Source organism: Schistocerca cancellata, chromosome 5, assembly GCF_023864275.1.
Source record: "Schistocerca cancellata isolate TAMUIC-IGC-003103 chromosome 5, iqSchCanc2.1, whole genome shotgun sequence".
Taxonomy (NCBI): Eukaryota; Metazoa; Arthropoda; class Insecta; order Orthoptera; family Acrididae; genus Schistocerca; species Schistocerca cancellata.
The window spans coordinates 425,342,659-425,364,111 of NC_064630.1; the positions used below are offsets into that span (position 1 = coordinate 425,342,659).

The 21,453-nt window shown below is 43.0% G+C and overlaps 1 protein-coding gene across 1 annotated transcript in view; it reads left to right on the top strand.

The window, feature by feature from the left end:
- The window catches only part of LOC126187766 (paraplegin), a 106,140-nt gene that overhangs the window by 36,542 nt on the left and 48,145 nt on the right, over window positions 1-21,453 (top strand). The window contains exons 6-8 of the mRNA XM_049929032.1: window positions 19,143-19,294; window positions 20,913-21,135; window positions 21,220-21,382. Coding sequence (XP_049784989.1) covers window positions 19,143-19,294; window positions 20,913-21,135; window positions 21,220-21,382 — 538 coding nt within the window. The remainder of the gene's footprint in view (window positions 1-19,142; window positions 19,295-20,912; window positions 21,136-21,219; window positions 21,383-21,453) is intronic.

Sequence of the window (21,453 nt, forward strand, 5' to 3'; positions counted from 1 at the left end):
TCTATCCTTTCTCTGGTAGTCTGCCACCAGTTTGTCAGATACACATTCTCTGGTTATTGATTGGGAAGGATTGTGCACAAAGAGAATTCTGTGTAAGTTTGCGACAAACTTTGTGCAATATTCTTGAAGTGCACATGGTCTTTGAGTACTGTGTTTGTGACTACTGTAAATCCTACACAGTCATTTTATTTCTGTATTAACACGATTTACGTTGTCCGTTGCACTTCACATAGTGTAGACTGGGAACTGTCTGCTAGGCAAGCCCGATGTAAAACTGACTGGGCACGGCCCATGCTGCCTGAGTTGTTGTTGTTGTTCCGCCGGCAGAAGGCGCGGCTGAATTCTCACATGCCCTCTGGTGGATGGGATTTTACTTGCGGCAACTACTGTCCGTGATGCTCGTGCCAATGTGCACCTCCCGTGATCTTTCTGGTGGCTACTGCACGCCTCCTCCTTCGGAGGGAGGGGGGGAGGGAGGAGGGGGGGGTGAAGCCACTGTGATCAACTGCGTCGGAAGGTGGAGCGTCATGCAGTAGCGATGACCTCCACATCAATTGGAAGCTGGAGTCGGGGGCATCTGCCAACCCTCCAGCCGGCACCTTCGAATACTGTGGGAAGTGATCCACACGAAGAGGCCCCCGTCGTCCCACCACCAGAGCCCGGGACAGAACGGGCGACAAGCTGTCGAACTCCGGATCCCTCGGGAGGGGCGTGACCCAGTGGCGGGGACGATGGGGAAGGCACAACCACAGGTGAACCAGCTTCCTGAGAAACTGGGCCTGCGAGGGCTCTCGCCAGGGCATCTCTAATGATGGCGATGCCGGTGCTGGAGCTACTGGAGGCCGCCAAGGCTGAGAACCATCACAGAGTGGCGGAGTCACAGGTGGGAGGGGCAGCAGCGTCCCCTGAGGAAACACTGGTGCTGGCAATGGTGAAGCCGGCGCCTGAGGGTTCGGAGGGTGGGTGCCCAAACGTGGATGTAGCTGATTTTGGTGATGACGTACCTCCCGGTCCCCCGCCTGCAAGGTATAGAGCCAGTGGCCATTGCGGTGCAATCCAACGTGGATTGCGACCAAACCCATGTGCCCAGACCGATACACCCGGTGGAAAGCCGGGTACCCCGTTTTGCGAAGACTGGCAATCGGTGTGGTCCATTATGCCGTCAGGAAAAACCAAGGTGTTAGTACGGGAAACACCCCAGTGCACCTCATGTAATAACGTGAGGACCTCCCTTCACAAACTTGCAGGAACAACCATGCAAGGAGCTGTATCATCAGTAGCCAGAAGGAGAACTCCTTCCAAGACTGAGAGGCGGTCTCTTAGAATAAAATAATGACAAAGAGGGTCCGAGGCCTGGCCTGCAGGTCGGGACGACCACACCTGCTGAACGAGGCGAACTACTTGCCGGAGAACCGGGTCAGCTGCCATTTCCCTGGCGACTCTAGAACTAGTGATCGGGAAGCCATCAACCGCTTGGCAGGATGCCACATCCAAATGAAAACACATAATCTCCTCCCGATCAAACTTAGGATCCGGGCCCACCGGAAGACAGGAAACAGCGTCGGCGTTGACATGCTGTCCGGTAGGGCGAAAATGAATGTCATAATGGTACTTAGAGACGAACAAGGCCCAGCACTGCAGTCTGTGGGTCGCCCTATCCGGAATCAGAGAAGCGGGGCCAAATAACGATATTAATGGCTTATCGTCAGTGATTAACTGAAACTTCGTGCCATACAAGAAAGGGTGAAACTTGGTAACAGCGTAGACAATGGCCAAAGCCTCTTTTGGGAGTAATGGGCCTGCATGGGACTAAGAGCTTTAGACGCAAACGCCAATGGCTGTTCGGAGCCAACCGCATTGCGATGGGCCAGGACTGCCCCCACCCCATACTGCGAAGCACCTGTAGCCAGGACCAATGGCTTATTGGGGTCAAAAGTAGCCAAACAAGGCGCTGACGTGAGTAGCCCTTCAACGAGGTGAACGCGCGCTCGCATGCAGGCGACCAATCAAAAGGAACACCCTTGCACAGAAGGCAGTTCAGGGGGTGGGCTATGGTGGAAGCCCTGGGAATGAACCGATGGTAATAGGCAATCTTGCCTAAAAAAGCCTATAACTCCTTCAGTGAAGCTGGCCGCAGAAGGTCGACGATACCTTGGACCAAACTTCCTAGCGGCTTGACGCCGTGCCGAGAGATGGTGTAGCCCAAATACTCAATGGATGGTTGGAAGAAGTTCGACTTACGCAGGGTGCAACGCAGGCCCACGGACCTGAATTTGAGAAAGAGGATTTGAAGGTTGTGCAAGTGTTCCTTCGTGCTGCAGCCTGTGACATTTATGTCGTCCAGGTAATTAATACAATGAGGGATTGTCGACGTGACGTGCTCAAGATATCGCCGAAATATTGCCAGGTCACAGGATATTCCGAAGGCCAACCGCTGGTATTGGTAAAGGCCAAACAGGGTGTTGACGAACGCCAGCCGTGTGGAGTCCTCATCAAGCGGTATGTGATGATAAGCCTCCGAAAGATCGTTTTTCGAAAAATATTGGCCTCCCGCCACGTCGGAGAACAATTCACCAGAACGAGGCAAGGGATAGGTTTCCACCACCGATTGGGAATTAATGGTGGCCTTGAAATCGCCACAAAGACGTAATTTTCCTGAGGGTTTCCTGATAATAACGAGGGGCGAAGCCCATTCACTAGAAGAAATGGGACGAACGACCCCTCTGCTTTTACCTGAGGGCAGAGAGCCAAGGGGATCTGCCTCGCGCGTAGAAAACGTGTGCGAGCCGACGCCTTCAACATTAAGTGAGCTTCAAAGTCTGCAACATGCCCCAGGCCCTCCTCAAAGCTATCCTTAAAGTCAGAGGTCAAAGATCCCAGTGATTAATAGGGAACGTCTTCAGAGACTAACTGTATAGTGTCTTCGATAGAAAAACCGAAAGCTTGAAAGGTATCCAATCCAAAAAGGTTAGCGGAGTGTGCATCACTGACAACAATAAAAATAAGAGGCCGAGTCACTGATTTGTAAGTAATGTCGGTAGTGAATTGACCCAGTAGGGGAATGAACTGTTTACCATAACCGCGTAGACGCCGGTAAACTGGTGCCAACGGGGGCGACCCAAGGTCGGAGTAAGTTTGTGCATTCAACTAGGAAACTGCCGCACCCGTACCTACTTGCAGTTGTAATCGGCGCGACCGAACTGACACCTCGATAAAGAGTTTGTGTGCCGATGCGTCGGGAGTCTGGCCCGATGAAACTTCCCGAATGTCAACGTCCATGTCCTCCGTACCTGCTTCCTTCAATTCTTTTGAGGCTGAGTAGCAAACTTTAGCAATGTGTCCTTTTTTATTACATTTGCGACAAACGGCCCAACGCTGGGAGCACTCTGACCGATCATGATGTATATAGCACAACGCACAGGACAGTAACAGGGGCCGGCTGCCGGAACTCTGTTTACGCGCCATGCGGGAGCAGCCGTAACAGCTGTATTGTACCGCTCGCAAGTTGTCCACCCCGGATGCAGTGGATGCAGCCACGCCGCCCTGAACCGCCGCGACGTCGCACTACGCTTCCAACTGTTGACCTGCGGTGTGAGAGACTTCATATGATTGAGCAACGGACAGGACTTCCTCAAGGGAAGGGTCTTCCAACTGCAGGGCCCGTTGCCGGACCTCCCTATCAGGGGCCGAACGAACAATGACGTCGCGCACCATAACATGGGCATATGACTCTCACAACTGCTCTGTGACAAAACGACACATGCGACTAAGACCGTGCAGGGTAGCGGCCCACGCCCGGTAAGACTGATGGCGCTGTTTCTTGCATTGATAGAACTCGACCCTAGCTGCCACAACATGCATGCGGCGGCGATAATATGAAGACAGCAATAAACACAATGCGTCAAAAGACAAGGACGTGGGTTCCTGCAACGGTGTGAACTGCCGCAAAACTTGATACAGTGAGGGAGACATTGTCCGTCGCACTTCACATAGTGTAGACCGGGAACTGTCTGCTAGGCATGCCCGATCTAAAACTGTCTGGGCACGGCCTGTGCTGCCTGAGTTGTTGTTGTTCTGCCGGCAGAGGGCATGGCCGAAATCTCATGTGCCCTCTGGTGGACGGGACTTTACTTGCGGCAACTACTGTCCGTGATGCCCGTGCCGATGTGCGCCTCCTGCGATCTTTCTGGTGGATACTGCAATTTCTTCAGCAGAGCAAGATGCCAGCTATTCTGATTTTCATTTGTACAACATGTACTATTTTGTTTGTTTGTAATGTTTTCTCCCATTCCTTGACACAAATAGAGTGCCACTGATGCCAAGCATTTGCTTTGCTTTGTATTTGTTTACAAAGTAGTAGTTCATTGTCTCATCAGTAAAAGTTTTACAGTTTGCTTTCTGCAAAAACAGTGTTTTGCATGCAACAGAAGCTCCCCCAAGTTCATCATGACCTGTGTGAAATCACCTTATGACATCAGGAAGGGTCCTAGCAAGTGAGCAGCAATGATGTCTTTGGCGCCCTAGATAATGTGATGCATTAGTCCTTGATGCCTTTGGTAGCTGTTATTGCCCTTAGCAATTGTGATATGTACACAGAAGTTTTATCACTGTTCTACTTACACCAAAGACGTGTTGTTAATTTTTCTAAACACTTACTGGCACTCAAGTCTTTGTTACTGAAATTGTGACCACACTATACTTTTATGGCACTCTTACATACTTTTCAGTCTTAAACATTTGAGCCATTCACTCATTTTGAAACTGGGTGAGGCCTCACAAAATTTTGAGCACTACCTGCTCTGTAATTGAATATTGCCACCAACCTGTTCCTCTTTCTTCCACTGTTCATTAGTTGGTTGAGAAATTGGGTATGGCCTTAAAAAATAACAGTACGATTTCCTTAACTTATAGGTTGCCCACAGCTCCCTTGCGTCACTTCGGTACTTCCACTACTCTATTCCTGTTATTTTCTTTGTGACAATGAATTTCAGGTCATTTGTCTTGCCTTTTCTTCCGTTCTCCACTGTTTCTTACTCAGCCCTACTCTATCTGCTTCTGTTGTGCTCTACAGTATAACTTGTTACTCTAGTATGCACCTCCTTTTCTAATGACCTCATCAGTGAGATATTATTTCATCCCGGCCCATTGACCACTGGTGGAAACCACACTGCTGTTGGGCATGCAGGCAGAACCTACAGGCTTTTATCTGCTGGAGTGGCCCCTGTAGGACTTCTATTGGTCACCTGCTTAATGCAGGAATATGATTGGCGCTATGTGATAGGCTTTAGGCTTTGTGGCCACAACATAGCAGCACCCCCCAGCCCCACACCTCCTCCCAATGAAAACAAAGATGTTGCACATCTCTGAGTTCCCGAAAGTGGTGATGTCCCTGCCAGCGGCCATGGAACCTGGGAGGCTGCTGTCAACTTCCATGGGTGTGAGCGCCTATGTCAGAGTGGGGCTCCCTCATCAGTGTTTCAGAGATCATGAAGCCTGTAGTGGAGATGGCTGCAGGTTATTGTCGATGCTCTTGGCTGTTAAGTGCCTGACACTGGAATAAAAAACTGTGGAAAATCTTCAGTAAGAGGGCGTGGCGCACTACGTGGGTGCACTTGGTTGACGTGCTTATGGCACTTGGAGACATCTTTGAGTTGCACTTCGAACATTGCCTGACCTAAGAGATGCATCACAGTCACCAGCACCTTGTGTTGTCAGCCCTTGAAGAAAATTAGCACCTAGACGTTATCTTGGAGGAAGTATCGGAGGTGGCTCAATCAGCAGGAAGAGGAGCTAAGGACCATCATCTGGGTACCGTATTTACTCGAATCTAAGCCGCACTCGAATCTAAGCCGCACCTGAAAAATGAGACTCGTAATCAAGGAAAAACAATTTTCCCGAATCTAAGCCGCACCTGAAATTTGAGACTTGAAATTCAAGTGGAGAGAAAAGTTTTAGGCCGCACCTTCAAATCGAAACAAAGTTGGTCCATTGTAATATGAGACACAATTTAGGTCGAATGAATGACGATACAGCTACAGTAGTTTTGTTCGAGATGTAAGCTTAGCAGTTAAGCTTTACCAGATAGCTATTGCTATGTGTCAGCCGCTCCATCCGTATTTATACTGGTACCCTTCCTTTTTCACGTGCTTCATCTGGTTTGAATTGATTGCTTATTTTTATTTGATCTGATAAGTGCCGTTCTCTTTGTTATAGGTGTTTACGTCACTCTAAGCTGAAGATGCATTATTGTACTGTGTCATGCATTGTTTGTCGCATTCTGATAATGAGTATTTACGGCCTGTCGCCGCTCGCGGCATGGCTTGCTTTTGTGCGTGCTACCGCTGCTTACCATCGTCTCATTAGCGAAACAATGGCAAGAGACTGCTATTTGTTGTCACTTACACTGCTGCTTTCTTTGAGAAGAACCAAATAATAGACTGCATATGATAGAATATGTTCTGAACGAGAGTTTAGCGAAAATTTTTCTCCGTTTGAAAATCTTTGCAGACGCCTCTTTAGTACATTACATTCTGCACAGAAATTAGTCATCTTAGATTTAAAAATCTAGTCAATTGCCGTGCTTCATTTCTGACTGTATCACTATTACGCATAAGAATAATACGAATATAAACATGACATAATACGTGTATTCTTCCGCGTTTGCTGTTGTCACTCTAGTTTCGTAGTTTATTAGGCAGACAGAATTTAAATGAAATAGCAGGAAACAAGAAAGAATATGTGGCAAAATGTTTATATTCGTATTATTTTTATGGTGAAGAGAATACTGCATGTGATTCACAATTCATAAAAGTTCCTATTAGCAACCATCTCTTCTCACAGGTAGGAAAAAATTCAGAACGTAGAGTTGGCCATATTGACAAACATCCCTAACAGTCTTGCCAGTCTGATTTACGTAGTACATTGAAACGCTGCAACATTCGAAGATAAACAATACGGAATTTGTATTTATTTCGATGGATAATGTATGAAAATGCAGTGGTCGAAACTCGGGGTGGAGGAAAAAAAGCTCGTCTTCCACCTTTTTTAATTTATTTACTGACACGGAGGTTTTGGCGCCAGTATTTTTCTTTGTGCCTGCAAATCATGCCTGTGAAGCGCTACATATATTCGACGGCAGAAGTTAGTTGTGGTGGCACCTACCAACATTTTTCAGAACTTCCGCTTGCTTTGCACTCGATTCTAAGCCGCAGGTGGTTTTTTGGATTACAAAAACTGGAAAAAAAGTGCGGCTTAGATTCGAGTAAATACGGTAACCTAGAGTTGTGATGGATGGAGCCAGCCATGCATATTTTTGGCCATACTGGACTACTGTTGAATCCAAAGCAAATTTGACCACAACTTCTTTGGCTTTAGTATCTGTGTGTAAATAGCCATTGGCACTGACTTGAACTCTGGGTCTTGCTCCATGGGTAGGCACGAGAGGATGTCAGTATTGGCGTGTTGTGCCATTGACCTGTATTGTATATTGTATGTGTGTATTTGGCTGTAATTACATTGCAGGTGTTAGCATCTTGGAGACGAGTGTAGTGGGGTGTTCTACCCCATTGACTTGGGGGAAACGACTGCTCCCAAGCCATAGTCCGATCCATCTGCTGCGACAGTTAAAGGTTCGGACGACTCGTATGGCTTGAGACAGGTTGGACAAAGAAGAGCTCATTCGAGGAGCTGGAAAGCCTTGTTGCATGTGGGAGTCCAATTCCATTTCACATTTTTCTCCAGTGCCTTGTGAAGTGGTTGGCAAGAATTTTCTATAGTATCTGAGTTGTCCCAGCACAGATTTTGTTGTTTAGTGTTGTTGGAGACTGGGAGATTCTGGATGGCCCATATATAATGGGGTGTGGTCCGGATACCTGCTGCACCGAACATATATCGCAAATACATGACTTTTGGTATTAAGAAACTGTATTTTTCTTTGTTTCACTTGAGATTTGCCCACTTGAGCTTGAGATTTGCCCACTTGAGCACTTGAAATAATAGTCTAAGTTGATAGCTAATTTCTGAGCATTTTTGCCAGTGACAATAATGTCATCTAAGTAGTTGACTGTAGTTGACTTCTCTTGTAAGATGTGCTAAGTTGCATTACAAGATAGCCATTATGCTGGCAATGCCAAAGGGGAGCCAGTTGATGACTAAGATGTTTCTTGATGCCTCATTGAGCGGGAGTTGGAGATATATGCCATCCATATCAATTTTTGTGAAGATCTTGCAACTGGCAAGTCAAGCCATGCTCTTCACTTTATATATAGGGGAGGCATCATCAAAGAATTTGATGTTTTGTGGTTTTGAAGTCTCCACAAATCCTTCGTGAACCATTCAGTTTTTTGACAATGATGTTGGGAGTGCCCCATTGACTGTTAGATACTGGGGTACAGATGTCTTATTTTGTAAGTATTGGGGCTCTCTCTTAAGCTTATCCCTGAGCATAAAAGGAGCATTGTGCACTTTAAAGAAACAGACCATAGTCAAGGGGAGGAGTGCAACAGTAGCCTCAAATCCTGTGGTGCTGGACAAGGGACACACAAAAACTGATTCATTCATGGGAAAAAGATCCCTCAGGTACGAGCTGGTCACGAAGGGTTGGATACTACTAGTGAAATCGTAGACTTCCAACAACAGGCCATTAAAAAGTTTTAACCTCAAAAGTTTATAGCCTCCATCATATTAACCACAATTAGGCAACCTGTTAATGAGGCTGCCTGGTACTGAACTTGTGCACAAAACTGGTCCTTGACCCTGATAGTGTCATTGCTGTAGCTCTTAAGTTCTTTGGAGACCTCTTGGAGTGGTAGAGAGACCAGCACCAATATGTTTCCAAATTAACAATGGTTATTGGAGAGCGTTTGAGAAACTACTATCCCTGTGTGGACAGCTACTGTCAGCATGAGGACCCTATTGTAGATTGGAAAAACGACCTGTACATGTAGTACATCTGGAGGGAAAACAGTGGATGCCTCATCTGATCCTGAATCCAGGGGGGTGAGCACAATCCTTGTTCATTTTGAGAGACAATTGGCAAATTTATGTCTGACAAACATTTGTTATGGCAATAGTAGCCCTGTTGACACTGATGCATCATGAAACAATTTCTGCAGGAGAATAGCTTTTGGAGACATTGCTTGCCCGCACTGTCTTTACCTGTGGGGAGTGACTCGGGCCAGTGTGGAAGCCAAGCCTGAGGCTGCACCAGCAAGTTTGTTGGGTAGCAAACACCTGAGATAGGTCCAGCAATGCTGTTGAGAATCCAAAAGATTGTTCGAAAAGCTGTAGTGATTGGGGGGGGGGGGGGGGGACACAATCATATACATAAATAAGGATACAGCCTAAGATTGTGTGTTCTGGAGTTTAGCACACTGATAACAAGCCCCTGGACAGATCCTGTAACCTGGCTATCCACTCCCTATATGGTTGTGCAAAGAGCTTACGGCAGCTGAAAAACTTGTGATGGGTCACCACGATGTGTGCTTGGGAGCCAAATAGTCCAGTAAGCAAGACTTCAGACATTCATGCTGGAGGGCATGTGACTCAACCGCTGGGTTGAACTGCTGCAGTAGATAGTACACTTCAGCACCTGCATAGACCAAAAAGACACGCACTGCTGAATGTTAACTACGATACCATGTGCCAGGAAATGTTGTTTGAGCCCACTGCATAATTTCACCATGGCTTTCTTGTTGAATGGCTGGAATGGTTGGGGTGCTGTTCAAAATCCTGTCACCAGTGAATCATTGCATGTCAAGCAATAGGAAAGTTCTGGTGGAGGCACGTTGATTGTAACCATCTTCTCCAGCAGCAGCTCTTGACTCTGTTTATAGTGTAGACAGCAGTGATATTTGGGAAGCACTGTCCACCAGTTCAGCAGCTGGTTGTGTAGCCATGCCGTCACAGAAAGTAAATATCAGTTCACTCTGAACAATGGACTTCCATGAATGAAAACATCATCCACCTGGGATGCAAGACACGCATGAAACTGAGTTCAACACAGAAAAACCCCTCGTCACCAGCTGATATGAGGTGCAGTGAGAACACAGCCTGGATAAAGGATGTTGAACAAGTATATTAATTAAGAAACAAATAAACTGAATCTCCACCTTGAAGCAAGTTCTACATGGGTAGTACGTAGATAAGTTTAGTCAGCATTTAGCACTTGAGTTATACAATAATTGATCTTAGGGCAGAAGGCCCCAAGAAAATGTCAAAGGTAATTTCCAGATTCACTTGAGAATAAGAAGTTAATAACACAAAGCCTTATGACAACTAATACTAAAGTCCACACATGTCCCCAGTGCATAAGCAATGATTTGGCAGAGATACTGACTTACTGAGTGGAGTAAAACATAAAAGGTCATGACTATTCCTTAGTGAGAATTCTGAATGCTGATTCACCATTGTGGTCGGCTCCTGGCCGAAAGAACACAAAGGACTGAACTGAACTGAAGTGAACCAAACAGAACTGGCATGGCCTTGACGCCAGCCTAAATACTGTGTAGTTGCCAGGATATAGCCAGGTCTATTTGCAGCCAAATGACTATGTGGAGGCACCTTTGATAGTGACCATGCCATCACCTAGTGACGCAGTGAGCGAGTGAAACCTTCAGGGTGGTGTTTTCTGCGGCTCTGCTATGTACATCACACTCTCATCACCATTGCGTGGTTGGTTGCTATGTAATAAGGAGTATTGTCCCAGTGCAGCATTCGCGACCTTTCCTTAAATTCAAATGAGCTCTTCCTTCCAGTATGTAGCACAGTTCAGCCAGTCTTTTCATCCTTCTCATTTTAACATTTGTTTTGAATACATTTATTGTGTCTTTTGCTCTTTTTCCCACAACCTTTGCAAATGCAATTGGAAGTTTCACTCCGTTAAACACGTCACACACAATGGGTGAACAGTGAGACCCCAGTCAAAAATACTAGTACATCCTAGTGCCTGAAATTTGTTCCTTCACATCTTACTGTCCACATGCACAGCACATGTAACAGATTACTTTTCACATACCAGCCATCACCTTTTGCAATGTAGCTGTGACTAGACTTCTTATATCTAATAACATCAGCAGCTTATCGAAGACTTTATCATTTACTGGTTGTGAAGTCCCACAAGATTGGATTTTGTTTTCCCATAACATCATTCAGTAAGGCTCATGCACTCTCTCTTATATATTGTATCTGCCACTGGCCCTACACCAGTTGTTTTTCTCATGCCAGGAACGCAACAATGAGATTGTGCCTGTATTTATATTGCTATCAGCTAGGTCATCCTTCTGTGGTAGCATGTAACCTGTGTTGAGCACTGCAGTAAGTCAGAGTGAATTTTTAACTGCTCACCATTCCAGAATGGATTGTTTTGAACCACACTAAAAATTATGCTGTATGCTATTTTCAAATTGAATTGAATTTTTGAATTCTGAAGAAGACTTCATCATTTTGTACCCCTTTTAAGTTACTGCCTCATTCACACCCTTTAATAATAACTTCATCTCATTCTTTATCTGTCGTTATCTCCTTCATTTAATATTTTACATCACTGATAAGTGACTGGATTAGGTTCTCTTCTTCGTACATCTTGCTCATGAGGCAAATGCTTGCTTCTTGGTGTACATTTCCTGTCATTTCTGTGAAATGTGCCATTCAGTCTGGTAGTCTAACTACAAAGTTAGCTCTTAGTGCTTCACTCTTAAATCTATAGTCCACTTGTTTGAACTTTTCCTCGGTACTGCATTTACATTGTTGACTTCTTGGGGTCTTCATCAAACTTTATGAAGAAGTCTTACTTTTTATTTTGTTCATAACTAGCTCAGCAGCCACAGAATATTTCTACAGAGATAAAAAGTCGGTCATCAGCTGCACAAGAAAACCTTTATGTGGTTCAATTTACTGGTTTCAACAGTTTAAACTATTATCTTCGGAACTGAAATAGACTCAAATCATTGGTAAGACAGCATCAAATGACGACTCAGATGGTAGTATCCTACAATGGACTGGCAAAAAATACATACGTAAAGCAAGTATGTTAAAAACAAATGTACAAAGAATGAACAGCAGATATTAAACGGGTTTGGTACGACAAATTTAAAACTGTTAAGCTTGAGAGCCACAACATTTTGTTACAGAATCAATAAAATAGTGACAAGAATGAGAAGCCATACAACAGACAAATATCTCAAATCTGAGATATGTAACATTCAATGCAATGGGTGCCTGAGCTATTATATAGAACACACAGGGAAGGCTTTAAAACCCATTTTTGTGAGCACTTACTTGAGAAATAGATTCATTTTAATAAATCAACTTGTGCACAACTTCCTCGAACTGAAAAACACACCTTCCTCCATCCATCCTTACTTGGTATGGAAGCTTTGCATATATTCAACAAAGGGTGCAAAATGAATCTTTTAGAAGAAGTTGAAATTTATAAACATTCCTGCCGTAACTATGTGGATTTGCTGAATGAACTACTTGCACTGAAAAACTTGTTGTTGTTTTCATTGTATAGCTTCTCTTTTTCCCCCTAAGGTAAGTCTTTCCGCTCCCGGGACTGGAATGACTCCTTACCGTCTCCCTTAAAACCCACGTCCTTTCGTCTTTCCCTCTCCTTCCCTCTTTCCTGATGAGGCAACAGTTTGTTGCGAAAGCTTGAATTTTGTGTGTATGTTTGTGTTCGTTTGTGTGTCTGTCGACCTGCCAGCACTTTCATTTGGTAAGTCACATCATCTTTGTTTTTAGGTATATTTTATATGGTTTATTAGGTTTAATGTATCCTTGCTTTTAACAAATATTTTAGCAGACTTTATTGCACTTTATATGTACACTAGCATTCCCACTTTGTATATAGGTGTGTTCGATACCCTTCATGTCAACAGTTTGTTGACTTTTTTTTGCGTATACTATGTACAGTTTGCAATTTGACAATTCATTGTTTGCTACTCATTGCAACATATAATATACTTTTAGCAATTTGCTCTATTATATTGATGCTGTAACTAAGGTATCTTGTGGCTCTCAAGCTTAATTATTTTACATTGGTTGAAACAAACTGTCTTACTTCTACTGTTCGATCTTTGTACATTTGTTTTTAACCTAAATGCTTTACATATTTATTTTTTGCCAAGCCTTTGTAAAACACAACTGTCAGAGTCTTATTTTGATGTTGGCTTAATGATTAGAGCCTAATTCCATTTCTGAAGGTAACAATTAAAACTGTTGACACTGGTAAAGTGAACCAGGTAAAGGGTCTCTTGTTCAACTGACAACTGACTTTTTTTACAATCACTGTGTCTGCTGGGGCTGCATTATTCCCCAGTTCTGCCTTAAATTCTCATCTGCTGTTCATAAGCGTGTCCATTTCTCTGGTTGCTGTTCTGACAAACTGCTTTGGAAAAATCTTCAGATTTATTTCTTTTGGTTGCAAAATAAAGTTGAACTCTAGCAACTTTTAATACTGCCGACTCAGTGCCAATAATATGTTGCCAGGTTTGTGAACTAAATTGAGAACAGTCAACACCATTTACAAAGACCCGTTTAAAAAAGGAATAGCTCTTGAAAAATCCAGAAAATAATTTTTTATGCAGTCACAGATAACTTATAAGGAATTTCTTTCAAAAGATCCATCATAACTATGTCACTGATCTTTGAAAAACGACAAAGACTGATCACCATACTCAGTAGGTGTCACTACTCACAAGTATAAATTTTGTATGGACCGCCCTCTGCTGGGCTGGAAAGATCCTACTAATTTGTCAGGATGCAGTTTGAGGACCTGTGCAGAGTCGTTAGATGCAGTAGAACAGTATTCAAAATTATTATATTTATTGCTGAAAATACATGTTGTTTCTGCTTCTGCACCGACTAGCAGCTACGTAATATGGAGAGGAATCTGCTAAATCCAAAAGGAGACTTGCTGCTGCCAAGAACATTGTGTCAGCATGAAGTGGAAGCTGATGACTCCCAGATGCGGTTGTTTAGAGTCCTGCTGGTGAGGAAGGAATGCCCCATCGGTAGTTCTGCTTTTGGAGATGGCAGTGACCAAGATCTGTGTGTTTCTATTCACACGCTATTTTTTTGGAGTTCTCGATCCCTCCCAGATCACGTCCTGAATTTTCTCATCAGATGGACTGCAATGCCAAACATCATGTAGTTGTGCTGAGTGCTGAACTGATTCGCCGGGACTGTAGGCCATCAGACCCGTGCAGTGCCTGGAGTTTAGGGCAGCTACCATTCTGGACCGGAGTGTTGTTGGTAGACTGTCAGTCTACCCATCAACACTGATTGCTGTGCTGGCATCAATACTGGATGCTTAAATCCTTCAGTTGTTCCTTTGGTTCTCTGATTGTCTCATAAAACAGCAAGTGCAAGATCAACACCAGAAAAATCTCTCACACAAGGTGTTAGTATATGAAAACCAGAGAACAGATTGTGAATGACATTAATGTCATCAGTCCTACCAATTGGGTGCCAGAAGCTTATGGGAGTGGAGTATTTATGTCCCCAATGAGAGACTCTGCTCTACCACATAATTTGTAATGACCGAATTGTTTCTGCTCTTCCCAAGTCGTCAACATTCTTCAGTTGCGCTACATTTGCTTAATGAATTTGTTGTAAGGTCTTCACTATGTAGTCAAGCTCTTGCTAGCCATTGTTACATCCTTCCTAGTGTCTCCTTGGCAACGTTATGGATGTAATGAAGGCGATTCTGTGTGCACTGCTGTAACTATTTTCCACAGAGTGGCTTGCAGTCTCTCTGGCAAGAGTGGCAAGGTGGCTGAGATGCCAGACCCAGTAACAGTGTTGAAATGTTTCCACTTCCTGGCTGGCACCACTTCCTCATGGTTGAGTAATGCTGCCTGTCTCAAAACTTAGGAAATGTTTACTGTCGCATTCCCTTGCTAATTTTATCACGTAACAATTTTATTAAGTCAAACAGCATCTAACCTATTTGTTTCACTTTAGAATTCCTGCATTTCCGTGAAACCTGTGTGTCTCATCTTGCTGAAATTTTGGGTCCAGTAGCTGATCTGTCTATAATACCAATGGCTGAAAACACATCCCATTGTTAGGTAGCAGTAGCTCTGCATCTAGATGGTTAAAGAACTGAGTCTTGGCTGAGCCCTCTGGCCACTTAATGAAATTGACAGATGCTGTGTTAATGGTACCCCTTCTCTGCTTCATTACCACCACTTCACATCACATCACATCACATCACAAGTTTTTTGCCTTCACATTCAAGTTCATTAACCTTGCAACTGGTAATTGTGTATGTTTTCGTATGGACAGAGGAAAAACCATTCCAAGACTGCATGTCACTCGGAGATAAATGGAGGGATCCATTTTGGGAATTACTGAGAGAGGTAATAAAACAAACAAATGGATCAGGTAATTATAACTGTAATAAAAATGAAATGGAGATGGGCAGATCATGGAAACAGGCAAATGGATGTCCATGGATTCCAAGAGACAAGAAAAGGCTGACAAAATTACTTAGTGGAAGGTGGGTCAGTGACAGAAAAACTTGCAGAACTGACAAGGATGATCGTAATACATGGGAAAGTCAGACGGTGGCATTTTTCAGCAGCGGATGTCGATTGCTCATGGCGGCGGCGGCGGCTGCTGCTGCTGCTGCTGCTGCTGCTGCTGCTGGTGATTATGACAACGGTGGTGATGGCGATGGTGATGGTGATTGGCTCCCATGTTAATAGCGCTGTTTGTTCATCCATGCAGACCTGCATCATTTGGCTTCACGAAGCTGATTTAACTCCCAACCTGGACACCCCATTGTAGAAAAAATTTGACATCTCTCTCTCTCTCTCTCTCTCTCTCTCTCTCTCTCTCTCTCTCTCTCTCTCTCTCTCTCTGTCTGTCTGTCTGAGGGTATTCTGAGTATACAGTATCAACTGTTTTATATATCTTCTCCATATTTTGTTCATGGACTATGCCACAGTATTATTATATCACTACAGTGATGAGCCAGAGCATTATGACCACCTTCCTAATAGGCAGAATTTTTACCTTTGACACGTATAACAGCAGTGACATATCGTGGCATGGAAGCATGGTGCCTTGCATGAGCTGACCCATGGGTGCCCACATGAATGTTCCCAGAGCATAGTGGAGTCACTATGATGTAGATGTCAAGTAGCTGTTTCCCTGAAGGTTCATGCTCTCTCATCAGCATGATGAAGTAGGTATTGGGATTCATCATGTCATGTAACATTCTGCCACGGCAACAACATCCAGTGCCTATGGTTAAATGCCCATTTCAGTTGTAATTGCTGATGTCGTGGTGTTAACATTAGCACAGGCATGAGGCCCATTGTTTGGAGTGTTCGGTGCAATGTGCGTTCAGAAACACTTGTACTCTGTCCAGCATTAAAGTCTGATGTTAGTTCCTCCAAAGTTTGTCGCCTGTCTGGTTTTACCAATGTGCCCAGCCTACAACGTCCAGCATGTGCAATGATGGCTGACTGCCCAACCCCACGACATCCAGCTGTAGTGTCACCTTGGTTTTGCCACATGCTGAAGACCTTCACCATAGCACTCCTCAAACACTCGACAAGTCGTGCAGTTTCCAAAATGCTCGTGCCAAGCCTTTGGGCCATTACCATCTGCCCTCTGTCAAACTAAGATAGATCATGTGCCTTCTGCATTCTACACATGGACAGCACACTCATTGATACTACATGCACTGTGCAGGTGTCTGACCAGCAGCCATTGCTCACCAGGTGATGGTACTATCGCCTCAAAGAGTTGATATTGATAATATGTCGGTGGTTATAATGTTCTGGCTGATCAGTGTATTAACAAAAAAATATGAACAGTCATTGCTCAGACATGATCCTGCTGACATATCTGTCTCAGGTTTAGCTTCACATGGCAAGAATTTGTAACACAATGAGCAATGCTAACTGCATTTATTGTTATTTGAAAGAATACATTATATGCAGAATGTTGATGCTAGTGTTGTAACCCTTCTGTGCGCGTCGCGCACGCACGCGCACGCACGCACACACACACACACACACACACACACACACACACACACACACACAGCAACCTTCACTTGCACAAAAGTTTGCCAGAATTCTTAGGGAAAGCCATCTGTTTGCTTGATTTCATGCATAGAAAGGCTTCAGAAAGGAACGGAGAGACGTTGACTGGTAAAAGGCAAGAAATTTTTTTTATAATGACTCATTAAGGCTGAACTGGACAGTGTTTTCTGTGCCACTAGTTCACCTGGCCTAGTTTGTAGGATTCAGTTACTGAAAAAAAGCTGTTATTCTAATAGCAGGTGTAATGTGGAAGAGGCTTGCAGTGTTGCCCGTAACCTTTGCTCACCCCATACCATTTCCGTTCTTGTTATTCTCCACCCTGTTATTCTCACTCTGCTTGGTTTGTTACCAAAATTAAACTACATTTTTGTCACTGTCACTGAAAAAGAAAGCTTTATATATGTCTCTGTCACCTCCCAATATTGTACTATCTGACCCTTTCATTTGTTCATCCATCCATCAATCCAGCCAGCCAGCCAGCCAGGCATCGATCATGTTCCATGTATCCCACAAGTTGTCAAGGATGTTTTGACTACTCTGCAGAAGTTTAATTGGAAAGCCCTTACACATTCTCCATACAGTCCTGATCCCTCCCCATGCAATTGCCATATTTCTGGAGCCCTGAAAAAAGACCATCAATTTGCTTCATATGAAGAAGTGCACACCAGGGTACAATCATGGTTCCATAAGCAACAGTAATCCATGAAGGCATTGACTGTCTTGCCTCACAGTGGGATGAATATATTAACAGTTATGCAGTTACTTTATAGTAAACAGCTTACTACTTTTTTCCACGTGTCTCATTTTTCATGTGATTGCTCTGTATGCTTTTTGTCATGCTAGTTACATTTATTAAAATAAAATGGAAGAAAGCTGTTGCATCCTCAGTTATACCAAATAGCTGCTGCTTATCTGCTGTTAGTAGCTTTCTATTTAGATGATTACAATAGTGTTGTACAAAGAAAAATATAGCTACACCCGTAAATACTACTTGCCATACAGCTTTACAACAAGCACTGCTACTTGCCATGTGTCTAACAGAACTTTTTAGTTCCTGTTTCTAGATATTCAGAAAATTTGTAAAACAAATGGCTAATGAGACATGTTTCTTATATCCTTTTGAATTGGTAGGGTTTCCCAATTTCCTCGTGTATGTTAGCTGGAAGCTAGTTAAATATATTATCGCCAGAGTACTTAACTCCATTCTGAACCACTTTTGTAGGCAATTTTGAAAAGACTGGAGGAAATGAAACAGTTCTCTTAGTTATCTCCAGTTATTTTATAGGTCAGTGCTAATATAAAATATGCAAGTCTGTCAGAAAATCATAAGTAATTGATCACAAAGATGGCTTAAGGGCAGTTATATGGAACTGGCACAAGATTTTAATATTCAGCTATAAACCCCATCGTAGCCAGCAGAATTGTTATTTTTAGTGACCTCATAATTTTTGTGATCTCCTTAGGGGTTGAATTTTTGAAACTAATGTTCTTGTTAGTGCATGCAGTGTCTACAAAGACAAAGTAATGTATCTGTATTTGGTTGTTTGTTAAAGGATGGGATGTTGGCTGTGATTGTGAGGAAGTGATCATTGAATGTTATGGCCAGTGATTTGAATGTGTTACCATTTCAGTTAGTGCTATTTTGTGGGATTCTAATTTCATTTGGGTTACTATTTGTTAGTTTGTTGCTTAATAAGGTCCAAAATAGTTTTTACTTTACTCTTGTAGCATTGTAATTTTTGAGTGTAGTTTTGGTTTTTTAATAAGATGGGGAATTTTGCAATACTGGTGAAATTGGAGTTTCAATTGTTGACTGCAGGTTGCCCTCAATTTTTGTAAATCTTTCTTATTAACTAAAGATACTTTAATCCTTGGAGCTATTCATCCCTTATCCTTACTGCTGTTCAGTTTTCCCCTTGTTTGTTTTATTTGCCTCCTTGCCAAAACGGGTGATTTTCTGACATTTAATGTTGAACATTGCATCATGTATTAGTCATCTTCAGATGAATGTTTACCTATCCTCATTTATCATTTTCCTTTCATTTAATGTCTCTTGAATATTTAACAGCATTTGTTTCATAGGTACCCAAGGGAGCATTACTTCTTGGGCCTCCAGGCTGTGGAAAAACCCTTCTTGCCAAAGCTGTTGCAACAGAGGCTAATGTTCCTTTCTTATCAATGAATGGTTCAGAGTTTATTGAGATGATTGGAGGCCTTGGAGCTGCAAGAGTGAGGTAAAGATCTTTATTTGCAGTGTACTACAACAATAATAATATCTAGCAACTGTGTTTCCAGAAGTAGGAGGTGCGTATAGATGGGTGGGGGTGGGGGGTGGGGAGGGGGGGGGGTTTGGTTAGAGAGGTGTGCATTCATGGACAAATTCTAAAAGGTTCTGTACACAATAACAGCACAAAATGTCATTAAGGTTTCATGTTCACCAAGTAGGTTTCCCCTGTATGGATTGTGGGTTTGACCCTTTCTCAATAATAATAATAATAATAATAATTCACAGGAAAGGCCTTAAATGGTTTCACATTGTCAAAGTTTTGCACTAGTTTGTACAAATCACTTTGCGAAAATAGTTTTAATACTGTTTACTTTTCCCATCATGGGCTATATTGTTGAAAGAATTTCAGCCACCCATGGATTCTTGGTAAATGCACTTTGATGTGGTACTCAGCTGTTTCTGCTATTTTTTGTAGCCGGCCGGTGTGGCCGAGGGGCTCTAGGCGCTTCAGTCTGGAACTGCGTGACTGCTATGGTCGCAGGTTCGAATCCTGCCTCGGGCATGGATGTGTGTGGTGTCCTTAGGTTAGTTAGGTTTAAGTAGTTCTAAGGGACTGATGACCTCAGATGTTAAGTCCCATAGTGCTCAGAGCCATTTTATTTGTTGTGTTTTGATATGTTTCATCAATCATTCTTAAATTCCAGGCTTTAGTGATTCTTACAGGAGAGAAACAGCTATAAGTCACAGGCTGCACATGTGAAAAACAAGTTGATGTCTTTGCAACCCAGTGTGACTACGTCTAAGAGGTTAATGTTGCAGTATACTTCTTGTTCTTACTGGTCTTGGTCAGAATGGGAAAATGAATGGGAACCAGGTCGTGTGGTCATGTTGGGAGAAAACCTTCAAAAGAAAAGACTGTTTCCAGTTGCCAGTGGAGGTTTTATTTCTCCAAAAGCCTATACCATTGGGATACACTGAAATCAAACTATCTATAACAACAGGAGGCTGCCACAGTTAAATTGAGAAGCATTGCCCCCCCCTCCCCCCCCAAAGGGAAGAACTAGCAATATTCTTTTTAAGCAGATAGAGCTCCATAATTCAGTCCAATAGCTAAGAAAGGGGTAAATTGTTTGGTAGTAAACTTTTTATTGTTTGGGTAGGAACTACCTCCTTGAGCTGGCTAAGGAGATATAAGCTACTATTGACTTTTTCAGTGTTCAAAATTAATGTGGTTTGTTAATTGCAGATTTTCACCAACATACACACCTATAAATTTACAGCTGCCCATCCCTTAGTAGTTTTGAGTTGTTAGAGTAGAGAAGATTGAGAATATTTCATGGAAATGAACAAAGTGATCCAGTTGCTAGTGTGGTCACAGCAGCAAAAATTGTTTTAGTGACAAAAAAAAAAAAAAAAAAAAAAAAAAAAAACTCTCTAAACATTTCCTTTTACTGACTCTGAATTAAGCTCATATTCTGAAAACTTAATAACTTGTCATATTGTTGTTAATCTAGCCCTGTTGCCCTAATTTTTTGCTATTTCTAAGCTAGCTGCTTCTGTGAGTACCAATATCTATATATATTTTGCTCACAAATAGATTTTATGTATACATTTAACTATTTCAGAGATCTCTTCAAAGAAGCAAGAAAACGTTCTCCTTGCATTATATATATAGATGAAATAGATGCAATTGGACGAAAAAGAAGTGGAGGAGTAGGCCAGTTTGATGGAGGAGTTGGTGAAGGAGAACAGACTCTGAATCAGCTGTTAGTGGAAATGGATGGAATGGCATCGAAGGAAGGTGTCATCATGCTTGCATCAACTAATAGAGCTGATGTGTTAGATAAGGTGAACTGCATTTCATTTGCAATTTTTTTTTGCCAAATTGTCTTTCCCCATTTCTCTAATCATGGATTAATCTTTTATTATTAGGCATTACTTCGACCTGGTAGATTTGATCGTCATATCCTAATTGACTTACCAACATTTGAAGAACGGAAAGAGATTTTTGAGCAACATCTCAAGAGCATATGTCTATCAGAGCCTCCTGAGGTATACTCTAAAAGACTTGCATATTTAACACCTGGATTTAGTGGTGAGTTAATTGTTCTAAAGATTTGTTTCTCTCGTTACAATTGTCCCCTGTTTAATATATCATTATGTCTT